This window comes from Atractosteus spatula, chromosome 27 (assembly GCF_055471065.1).
Source record: "Atractosteus spatula isolate fAtrSpa1 chromosome 27, fAtrSpa1.hap1, whole genome shotgun sequence".
NCBI classification, from domain to species: Eukaryota; Metazoa; Chordata; class Actinopteri; order Semionotiformes; family Lepisosteidae; genus Atractosteus; species Atractosteus spatula.
This window is the reverse complement of record NC_142732.1, coordinates 8,465,011-8,477,088: the sequence shown is the minus strand read 5'-3', so window position 1 is coordinate 8,477,088 and position 12,078 is coordinate 8,465,011. Positions and strand designations below refer to the sequence as shown.

The window sequence follows — 12,078 nt, the reverse complement described above, 5'->3', positions numbered from 1 at the left end:
TACAATAAGAATCAATAACCCAGAGAAACTAAATTGCTCAGCTGTGTAGGAAATCTGCACCAAATTAAACCAAACCTTCCTAAAATGTTGGCTGACTGTTATAATTTATTGAAGCCTCTGCTTAGATAGGGAAGATAATATGATGTTTGAGAAGGATTAAATTAATAAATTAATTTTAATGTGCTTTATGAAAATGTAGCCTAGCGTTTAGTTCATTTAAGTTATACAGCCAAGCGTATAACTCTCTCACCATTTCCCTCTATGGGGCTAATCGTTACTGTAGTGTATATAAATGCTCATGACTTGAGCTTTTTCGTCTGGGTGTCGTTGGGTGAAGCTGTTTTTGTGTTGCCATGTTGGTGGTATTAAGGTTGAGTTATGCTTGTTGTTCGGTAACAAATACATTTTTGCTCCACTGTAGATAATGAAAAATATAAAGGGTTATGTATGTTAGTTAATTTTGAAGGATTTCTCTTTTACATTATGGAGAATAAAAGCCATAAATTGTGGTATGTTTTGGAGCAGTTATAGTTTTTTATTTTACTGTTTGGGGTAAATACATTAAAACTAAAAACAATTGCTGAATGTCACCTGTAGATCGATTTCTTTTGTTATGTTTTTCTCTTGCAGGCTGCGCTGGAGTGACTTTTGACTGTGTTGAGTCTTCTGTGTTTTCCAGCACAAGCCCCCCTTACTGCTGTGTGGACCTGTATTCTCTGAGGACCGGAGAGATGGTGAAATCCATCCAGTTCAAAACTCCAATCCACGACCTTCACTGCAACAAACGGTGAACACAGGAGGAGGCAGCCTCTTCTTACACCTCTGACACTCTCTTTAGTGATGCTTGGAATCAAAACTATTTGACTTGAGAGTTGTTTCATCTGTCTTTAAAAAAACAAATGTCTACATATAGCTCTTGCCTGTTTTCATGCTGGACTTCTGAAGGAAAGGCAGTAATAACATGTATATAGAACTCAAAATGTTGCCACTAACAACATTATTCCTTGTTCCGTAGGATCCTTGTAGTAGTTCTGCAAGAAAAGATCGCTGCATTTGATAGCTGTACTTTTACAAAAAAATTCTTTGTCACAAGTAAGTAAGATCCTTATTTTTTTTTACTTTTTTTGATGGTGGCATTCTGTTGTATTTCCTCCTTTTAAGCTCAATCAAATATTCATATGGCATGTTTGTTTTGTTTTTTGTTCTTTGATCAATAGCACCACAGAACAGGAAATCCTCAAAGAATTAATCAGCTTTGCACATTTTTGTTATTAAATCCACAAGTAGTTGTGTCAGACCAACCTATAGAGTCAGCGGACGTAGATTATAAACAAAGCAGAGTGCGGCTGCTTTCACCATTTTTTTTTGTTTTCCTTTGAAACTGTTACGGCCCAATATAATAAAACCAGAAATGAGCTTGTGCTTTTTCTTTCACTTGCCCTTAACAACAGTTGAGTATGTTCGAAGTTATCAATGGAGTGTGCTAATCTCTGCTTGTCCTGTCATCAAATATACATTTTTAGGGCTATTTGTTTATTTCTAATATGTTGTTTTTGTCAATAATCCCTTGATAGTTGTGGGTAATTCTGATTAAATCTTGTATATTTTCTTCTTATTATTTTACTTTTCATTTCCTTTATACACTATACTATGTTGCACCTGAGTTATGTTCTTGTTGTAGTGAATATGGAAAATATTGAATGTCTGTGTCTTCACTGAGACTTAAAATTATTTATTTATTAAGAAGGAAAAAAATACAAACATTACAAAATGCGAGCTTGTGAGAGATGTGAACTTGTTTAAAGAATGGGTAACTTGACAGTTGTAGTCAGGAGTAGACTGGTCTGTAATTGACCTATTAAAAACTTATATGGCTCACTTTGTCCTTGTAAATGCAGGTTGTAAATTGCCATTAGTGTAGTTTTAATGTATCACTTGTCTGTCTGCCTTCCCCATACTGTCTGCACTGCAGGAAGGGCTACTGGTGAATAACTTGACATTCTTTCTCATTAAACAGAAAGCTGGGGCTTTTTATTTTAGAAATACGGCCTAGCAATTTGTTTGTCGCACTTACAATTAACGGTAAAAAAAAATCAAATCATCTTACATTTTTCAAGCCAGTTGCATCTACGCAGAGCAATAAGTCTTTGCTCTGTTTCTCTTTGGGTTTTTTTTGCTTCCTAGGGGAAAATTAAATGAGAAAATACTATTTTTAATCTTTTTCTGCATGTTTTTCTTCAAGTATTTTTTCTCGGTAATGTTACATGGTCCTTGCTCAGGATAAATATGAGGTTTATGAACAATACAGAAAATCCTCAAGCCCCTCCACACAGGATGTGTTAAACACATGTTATCTCACTCCATTGGCTCTTTCTCCCTGGAAAAGCACAAAAGGGTTTTGCATTACTGTGCTTGTGGCTTACCTCAAGTCCTATTCACCCCAGTTCAGATCCAAGCACTAAACAGTAAATTACTGTCTGCATACATTTTATCTGCGCACTGAGCACTAAATAACTGTCAGCGTGCTTTTTTCTTTTCTATTGGAAATCTGCACTTAAATGACCTCACTGTGTGTACTGGAGCTGGAAACTTTGCTCCCTGTCTCTGTTCTACTTACTTGGCCTCCTGTCCAGTCAGTACACTGAGGCTGCTAGCTTAGTTGCTTATGGCTGCGGTTTTCCCTCTGCTGTTGTGGGGGGGGGGTCATTATGGCTGCTGGTTAATCAGTACAGAAGCTGCCCTGCCTGTGATCGGATAACACGGCCTCCTGCATAGTTCACATAATTGGTCGATGGACATTTGCTCTGCTGACTCTAGGCCTTAAACGTTTTCAGGATAGCATAATAGTGTTTCCAGTCCACCCTTCATTCATCTTGTCTAAACTCGTAATATTCAGGAGCATATTAAGGGTGTTGCAAAGCAAGGGTGACACCTCTCACATGAATCACCATGAGACTTGCTTTCTGTTGCTCACATTCTCTGATTCCTCGAATGCTTAGTACTTGCTTTTTAGTCTCGTTTTAATTGGATCAGTTCATTTTCATTTTAAACAAAGATGTATTTGAGTACTTATCAAATCCTTAAAAAGTCATTTGGAGGGCTGCAGTTTAGAGATGATGGTGTTCCAGGGCAGTAATAGTTTTTAAACCAGTTTTAGTATTGCACTATTGTAGCAGAAACTCTCCTGTCTCACCCCCACACACGCAGTCTCTCCACAATCTCTGTTTCATTCGGCCACCAAGGTGGTGTTGAGAAGTTATCTGGCGCTGTGTATTTTTAGGCTGCTACCCCTGTCCCGGGCCCAATTTGAACCCTATTGCTCTCGGAAGCCGCTGGCTGGCCTATGCTGAGAACAAGGTAAGAATAATAGCAGGCTGTCCCATACGTTTCGCGACTGGCTACACACGAACTTAACGTTCTCGGCATGGTGGGCCCACGAAGGTTTTCATATTAACAATCGTAAAAAGCATTTATATTAAATGTAATTTTTATAAGCACAGTAAATCATATCAGGAAGAGTATCTTAAAAAAAAAAGTACCAAAAAAATTAATGGATGGTGGTTGATGTGGAATGTTTTAGAGAGATCCTCATTTCATTGCAATACATTTAATGGAGAGTTATCTCTCCTGCCTTCTGATAGATGCACGTCTCTTTTGTAATGAACAGATGGGACCACATGCTGGGGTTCAGTGGTGAATTACAGGGAATTACAGACGAGTTGTTTGTTCCTGAAACGCAAAGCTGCACCTGAGCGAGACCTTTTAGGAAACAGGGGCAGGCGCTCCTAATGTAATGCTCTCCCTTCTGAGACAGTCCCCCCTCCCTACAGTACAGGGAGACTGTAATAAATACCATCAGAGCTAATGACTACTGGAGACCTTTAAATGTTTAAACTAATGGCATGATGTGGCCCGCTTGTCTTTGCCTCTCCCAGCTGATCCGGTGTCATCAGTCTCGCGGCGGAGCCTGTGGAGACAATGCCCAGTCCTACACCGCCACGGTCATTAGTGCTGCCAAAGTGAGTACTCCCCGTCACCCATCACTCTGACAGCTTCATACCAGACTGGCTGTGTGCATTTCAGGCCTTTGCTTGCGAGGCATTATTCACTTACTACAGGATTATTTGTATTGATGAGTGAGAAAACAGTAAGAACACCGTGTTCTTGAGCCCTCATGGCCCGCACTCCCTTTTACTTTAACGTACACTTGATCTTGTGCCCACATTTCTCTTTTTATTTTAAAAATGTCATTTCTTCTGTAAATGTTTACACGGATATAAGTCATTCATTTTTAATGCTGTGCTCATTAAAGCGAGTGTGGTTTTCAGCTCGGTTTAGCGAGTGCTGATAAGTATTTGTCTTGGGGTGCCGCTATAATTCTTGGAAAGAATGAGCTGTGGAAAGCAAGGCTTTCACATGACCTTGAGTATGACATCCTTGAGAAAAAGGTGGCATACGCTACAGCAGTGCTTCACTTTTCAGGCCAGCTGAAAGTGATTGTAACGTTGACGTGCCAGGATTATGGCTGTTTCCAAATGTTTTTAGTCTTTCTGACCCCAGGGTGGTTAATTGATTTGTTAGGCCTCCATCTGTATTCCCCTTGCTGCACAATAGCTTCCTAATGAGTCCTAACAGCTTACGTGAGAGCAGTAACGTTGGCATGCATCTAAAGGAACGTGCCATAGGTTAACAATATGACAAGAAAATAGTTTTAGGAATTCCAGCTTCAAAGAATGCCAGGCTGAGGCTTATGCTGTAATTAATTATAATACCCCAGCTTTCTGATACACCTTTTCCCTGCCCTGGTCTCCTTTGAAATCTGCTTTGCGCACAGGGCATGGAAGTCCCTGATTGAAAGAATTCCTCACAAACATCCGCATTACATCACTCTCTTATACTGTTCTGTACGGCAGAGTAGCAAAACTAAATCCTAAAGCAAGATGATGTTCAGCTTCTCATTTAAAAAATCTCAGGTAAAAAATCAGAACAGGGGCACAACTGGCTCTGGCTTTTTTTGTCATTGATTAAAGCCACAGAAACCCTTGGCTGCATTTGCTTCTTTTTATTCCCTTATTAAGGGATTCTTCAAAGGTCTGAGTAAAAGATAGCCATTCCAGTCCTGAGGCAGTGTGGTTATAGTAAATGGATAGTACAGCTTAAGTGGGTTCTCTCCTCTATCTGCATTAATGGAGTGAGCCCTGCACCTTAGCTGAGACCCTGGAGAGGTTAATCAGGCATTCAGGCTTGGTAGTGCCGTCAATACAGTGTGGCGCCTGATTTTGTTGGTCCTTTGGAGGTCTCTCTGACAAGCCACTAACAGACTGTGTGTAAATTGCCGGCCATGAATTATTAAAAGAAGCGTTTACCTTCTAATTGATCAACACTAATGTGTTTTCTAATCACTGCAGTTTGAGTTTTTAGTGCTAATCAAAACAGTCTCCATTGATCTGTGGCCTAGCCCTGGTGGCAGACGGCCGTGTTCCACAGCTTCATCAGGACTTGCGAAGGCAGTTTGCCTGGTTCTGCCGGGACTGGGAGAGGGGTTAACCTTTTTTAATCCGTGATTCTTTGTGTATAAAGATAACTTTTTGATACGTCATAATTTAAAGTTTTATTCAAAGGCGCTTGCTCGACCGAAATCTTGTTTTGTGAGTGTTCGTTTAATGTTTCATCTATTACAGCAGATTTACTCGTTAAAAAAGGGCAAATGTGAGACAAGTGGGGACTGATGTTTAAACCAAACTCTTATTAAAATGTAACTCCCGCTTCCGCTGTATTATTTTTCCATCGCATGAGTTTTTCATAATTGCTGCTTTCCGAGGAACATTCCTTCCCTACTGATATTAGGCTTTTTCTTACGCACCAGATTTATTTCAAATCAGCCTACGCAGACCCAAAAAAAAAGAACGAATTGTTCACTTTCACACCCATGAACTAAGGTAATTTAAATAGATCAGGGAGGGCCTTTTGACTTTGCTGTTTACAAACATTTATTTTAGAAACTATTTTAGCACAAGCGTTTGGAAAAGCCTTCTTTAATATTTCTCAGATGCGGCGACTGAGTGCCTGTTGTGAAGGATCATGAAATGAATCAGGGGTCCTTCAAGACGTCCAGAGGCTGAAGGACCTTTGTCCTCATGGCATGTTTCCCGGGCTCCCGTGGTTTGTCCTGCAGTGTCTGCAGGACGGCCTCTGCGTCCTCCGTGTCTGGTGTCGCTTGCAGCTAGCCTGTGTCGTCCACTGCTTGCAGCGGGTCTCTCCCTCTCTCCACAGACGCTGAAGTCAGGGCTGACCATGGTGGGCAAAGTGGTGACCCAGCTGGCGGGCACGCTGCCCACAGCCGTCCCTGAAGAGGAGGTCACTGCTCACAGTGCTGTGCGGCGCGGCCCGCACTCCCCTGGCATCATCACCATCATCGACACCCACGTCGTTGGGGAAGGACAGGTAGTCTTTTCACTCGGTCGCATCCTCGCTGCCCCTGGGTAAAACAGGCGTGCAGAGGTGTGCCAGCCGTAGCCGCCTCCCAGCATCTGAAACGACCAGAGGTTAAAGGCCTTTCTGTAACCCCGTTCGTTTTCCTGTGTTTTAAGTCCCGGATGGAGTGGTGGGAAAGTGGAGATTATTTCTAAAGCAGTAGCCGTTCGAAGACGTTTATTACAAATCAAAAGGTTTCAAAAACACACGGAATTTATCCTCACTGGAAATGTCCACCTACTGTCTACCAAGTGGTTTTGTCTTTGAGATACATTTTCCATGGTTTTGAAATATACGTTTTTAGAATCAAGAGTTTTAAGGAGGCCTGTAAATTTAATTTTGAATTTAGTCCCCAATTACGTCTTCCTCTTCCTATCTTGACATGCTGTAGATTAGAAATTATTGCTGTGGTGTTGCTTCTTGTATTAAGGTGATGTAAAACTGTTTCATGTGGTGTCAAAGTCTCTTCCTGATGTCTCGAGGCTGGTCCATAATGAATGTGTTTTCGAGTTCTTTCCACTGATTCTGGTTGTCATCACAAAGTCATAAACTCTGCAGAATCCAACCTGAGTTCCATACCACATAATGAGAGGGTAATTATTCAGTGGACACTAAAGACTTATAATCCCTGTGATCTCAATCTTCGCCAGTCATGTGACAAGTATGGATTTTGCCGTATTCCTACAGAACGCGCTATTGCCACATTAGATTTGTGGTGTCAGGATTAGTGCAAGATAATTCTGAACAAATGAGAGACAAATCGCTGGTACTTTTGGGGTTCTGTAACTAGGTAGCCAAGATGGAAAGATGCTGATTTATTAACTCTGGCTGCAATTCTGTATACTTGGAAAATGAGTAAAAATATTTTTTACAAACTTCATGGAGCTTTGTGGGAAATGGAAAAATGTTTGCAAGCGGTTTTCTCTTGCTTACTGTCTTTAAAGAAGTGTCAGCTTTTACAAGCCAGTTCAAATGTTTGCAGTCTTCATGTACATCACCTTCAAGCAGAATAAAGGATGGATTAAAACGGATCTGATTTTTTTAAAAAAAATCTCACCTCTGTAAACAGAGGTTTTTGGCTGGTGGGTTATTAAAAATTTTGGCAGGTTTAAAATTATTTGCTCTTAGTATTCAAGTTACACAGTTGCTGCACACATCTTCAGGACCACACACATTACAACAACTCAACATTGTTGATTTAACGGATATTTTTAGTAAAGGAAATTTGACAAGATTATTGGATAAAAAGATAATGTGGAAATCTGACTAAATGTCTTTATTTAAAATGTAAATCAAAACTAATCCAAAAATGAGATTTTGCCCTGGAATTGAAAAAATGCCTGGAATATAGCAGCTTTGGATCAGGATGATGACGTGAACTATTTTGCTGTTTCAGTGGAAAGACCGATGCATCTGTATCAACTCAGCCTTGCTTAAACCCGAGATAGAGCAGAATTTTTAAGAACAACTTTTTAAAACACATTGGCTGTGTTGTTTGGGGTTACTGAAGTTCTCTTGGAAAGGTTCTGTTGTATCCCTCCCTGGGGCGGGTACATGACTTCCACATTGTCTGGGCTGGGCTCAGGCCAGAATCCTGAGTGTTACATGTTTACTTGACTTTTACTGTTCTTTACTGGTACAAACCTTTAAGAGATCCTGGCAGCCCCCCAGTTTCAGATCAAACATAGCTGCTTAACACTGACGATATTAGCCTTAGAACTTTTCCCGCCTAATGTCTCTGCATGACCTGATCATCTGCCAACAGAGTTGAAGGGGAAAAAATTAGAAACAGTTTACAAATTTCAAATCAAGCAAAAAATCTTAAACTTTGTGAAAGTACTGTAAGTTGCATTGTTGTCGCAAAACTCACATTCGCGGTCTCATAAATTGCGATAACATGCAGCCCTTCCTGCTCACTAGTCACCGTACTGACTTAAGTAATGCGATTTACAAGCGAATAAGTAATGTGACGTACAAGCAAATAAGCATGGGTTGTGCGTCATGCATTTCACTGCAAAAATGTTCTAACGTGATCTGCATGCAGGGTTATCAGTAAGTAGTATTTGCCGTCTGGAAGTTGAGAGCCATAATTCTATTGGATTATAAGAGATGGTTTCACAAACCTCCTTGTTTACAATGTAATAAGACTCTTCACCTCTTCACCTCACACGGAAGCTCTGTTGCCTCATTGTGAATCACAGGACCTGGCGCTGCACGTACTTGCAGATTTGTTCTGTTTTGTGATGCAGATTGGAGGTTTTACAAGTTACTGTTTACAGAGGTCAGGTTTTTTATTTTTGTCGTGGTTTAAAATGCACTCATCAATGCTGATTCTTCCTAACCCCCAAAATATGAACATAATTGCATTTCCTCTTTAACCAGCAGTCTTCACCTCCGCACTGCTTCTAGAGGCACCTCCTGAGGCATTTAAATGACATGGGCCACAGGAGGCAGAGAGATCAGATTAGACCTGAGGAGCTGTTCTGCCTCCTAAAAACAGGGTCAATTAAAACGCAGGTTGTAGCAGTCATTTTTCTTCACAGTAACCTACACAAACCCAGCAGTTATCCCTCAGTTCTTGTTTCCTGTTGAAGAGCTACAGGTGATGCTCTCTCCCCAGTTCAGATTGAAGTGCACTACTACTTCACAGAGGAAACCTAACACTAATTCTGTTTTCAAAGAGAACAACAGGATTCCCCTACAGCACAGCTTTGTCTGTGTTAGCCGTAACAGAATAGATCTGGTTTGTGTCAGCGGGACATTTTTTGCCTGAAATAAATGTCTCAGTGTGAGCGTGGGGCTGCTTTTTGTTTGGGCTGGATCCTGTTAAAAGCAGTTTGGTACTTAATGCAAAACTCTGCTAGATTTATCACTGTTAACCTGGGTCGCCTGTTGTCTGGCCTTAACTTATAATCTCTTTCATGATCAAATGGAATACATGGGTTAGTGACCAGAGGAGCCTTTTTATTGAGTTTCATTGTTTGGGGCTAATAAAGTTGTTTAAAAAAATAAAAGAACCGTCTTATCCCCTGTTCATGACTGCACTTTTAATCTCTGAGGGATGTCAGCTGTGAACATAACCTATGTAGAATGTGTTCATCTGTGCAAATTAGCAGGTCTGCAGCAACTTCAAAGAGTGCTGCCCTCTCCCTCACTTCGGCACATTCACAGGCCATTGTAGGGCTAAATTACTGCCAGGCGTGGAGCATACTGTGTTATACTCTTTGTAATAATGCAGGGCTTGTGCATTTGACAGTGTATATTTAATAGTTATTCATTGCAAAGGATCCCCAAATCACTGCACATATAGGAGAGGACCTACATCATCCACCACTTAAGCACAGTACCACCTGGGTGACACACAGCAGCCATTACGCTCATCATCTCTGAAGGTGTTTGCTGGAGCAGGGTCTGGGCTCTGTGATCCAGGACTTGTGGGATCTAACTTGGATCAAATCACCCACTGACTGACCAAATGAAAGTGAACATTTGGCATTAGTCAATTAGGCTCCAGGCAAAGCTGCATCCAATGATACTTCCTAGGTGCTTGCAGGCAAGCAGTGTTGTGAGCAAGGGATGTACTGGTGCCTGGATAGGGAGAGTATAGCCTTTAATGTGTTCAAAGATTAATGACTCAAAGGTGGGTGGGTTGGAAGAGTCTGTCGACTGTACCTCTTTTTCCCCGTGTGCTGTTGCATTTTTTGTTGGTAAAAGCTGAGATGTGGAAAAACATATAACTCGCGATTCCAAATTGGCTTGGTGCGTATCAGAAAGATAAAAGTGATGAAAAGAAAACATTCTAGCAAAGTTGTAAATGAACAGGTTGACACTTTATATCTCAGGAAGCTTCTGATGCTCAGCACCTAAAATAGTTTTTTTCCGTGTTCGAGCCATTTACTAGATTCTAGTGAGTGCACACTATTCCCTAATGGAAATTCATGTACTGCTTTGTTATTTATTTTCCAATACTCTGTTTTCTGAACTGAAACTTCAGTAGGCTGCTGAAAAGGAACTGGGGGAAAGGTTATGATGGTGCTCGGACCAAAAATATTTATGCTTTGTAACATGTACTGAAATAACCTGTGTCAGGACCAACCAGTGAAACGTGTTTTCTTTTCCCCCCAATGTTTTGTATTTCTTTCAGTCCAGCACTCCTGATTTAGAAGAACAGATGCAGCCGTGCTGTAAGGGAAAATGCCCATTAGTTTCAAAGCTTGTTCTTCTTGTTTTGGATCTGCCACAGTGTGTTTGTAGTCGCTTTAGCTGCTGCTTCCATTAAAAGGTCTTCCTGCGTGCGCTAAGATCCAAGGTGGGAAAGACATTCATTTCCCGATGAATCTGTTCATCATAGCGGCGTTTTTACAAAGCAGGGAATGAGGAAAAAAGCACAATGATGTGATTGATAAAGGGTGGGAAAATGACAGGGTGAGATTTGATGTTGCAGGTTGACCTCACAGGTTCTGCGATAAGTGTTTGTTGAGCTGTTGGCCACGGAGTGTGTTGGTCAGACACATGCAGGGGATGCTGTTCCAGAGGTTAAAAAGGGAGCTGTGACTGGGAAGCTGTGTTGGAGGTGTTTAAGGCAGCATGTCTGAGCGCTGTAGGGGTCTGACCTGCTTGGTGAGTCCCCAAGCCACTTTGATGCTCTTTTAGAGGAAGAATAACAGCGTTAACCAGGTCGCTTTGGGACATAGCATTCTGTATTTGACATCTCCCAGTGTTAGTTGTAGACTTAGTATTAAAAGGAAAACGCTTTTCAATTAGTAGTTTAAGTTATATTTGTTTCAGCTCATACTAAAACAGAGTTCCAGTACATACAAATTACATTTTATTTCAGTATACAATATTGTGATTTTAAAATTCCTGTAAAAAGGCTTTTCACCACTAAGATTATCATATACCATGTCATACCATGTATATAACATATCAGTATATCATCACGCCATATCATATTCCTTTGCTGAGCGTCTTAAAGATTTGCATTTCCACACCAAACAATTGTGACAGTAATATTTTGAACAAAACAAAATGTTGTTTTTTCAGTTTCCACTGTGGTAAGGTGTTTAAATTTGTGCAAAAAAACAAGCTTTAATAAGTATTATAGTAAGCGTATTGTTAACATGTGAAGCTTTTGAATACCTGTCTGGGCTATAGAATTCGTATGTATCCCCATTAAAGTTTTTTCACTTTTAATTACTTACACATGATATGCTACAGCTCCTGTCATTAGACATGCACCTGACCTGACTGGATGCTGATAGTTTTGCAGTTAAGTGGACCCAACCTGTAACTAGGAGGCTAAGACTTTCTGTTTCTCTTCTTCAGGTTCTGGTCAATGAGGACTCTGATGGGGAGGGTATTGTGGCTCACTTTCCTGCCCACGATAAGCCCATTTCTTGCATGGCTTTCAATCCAAGCGGTAAGTGAAACTCAGTGACTGGCTTTTTTTATGCAGTACCTACTAAAAATGCTGAAGTAAAGGGAGAAAAAAATAATGATTTTGGAATAAGAGCTTAGACCTTTATTGTAGACATGTCAGATTATCTTAAAATATTTCTCATTAGTAATACAGTTTGGTTATTGGAAATTGATTGTAATTACATG

At 40.6% G+C, this 12,078-nt stretch overlaps 1 protein-coding gene across 4 annotated transcripts in view; it reads left to right on the top strand.

Annotated features, from left to right (window-relative positions):
- Positions 1-12,078, top strand: part of bcas3 (BCAS3 microtubule associated cell migration factor) — a 234,459-nt gene that overhangs the window by 27,734 nt on the left and 194,647 nt on the right. For all 4 annotated transcript variants that reach the window (XM_088906941.1, XM_088906940.1, XM_088906939.1 and 1 more), the window contains exons 8-13: positions 680-787; positions 1,016-1,092; positions 3,281-3,357; positions 3,936-4,019; positions 6,274-6,444; positions 11,800-11,893. In XM_088906941.1, coding sequence (XP_088763067.1) covers positions 680-787; positions 1,016-1,092; positions 3,281-3,357; positions 3,936-4,019; positions 6,274-6,444; positions 11,800-11,893 — 611 coding nt within the window. The remainder of the gene's footprint in view (positions 1-679; positions 788-1,015; positions 1,093-3,280; positions 3,358-3,935; positions 4,020-6,273; positions 6,445-11,799; positions 11,894-12,078) is intronic.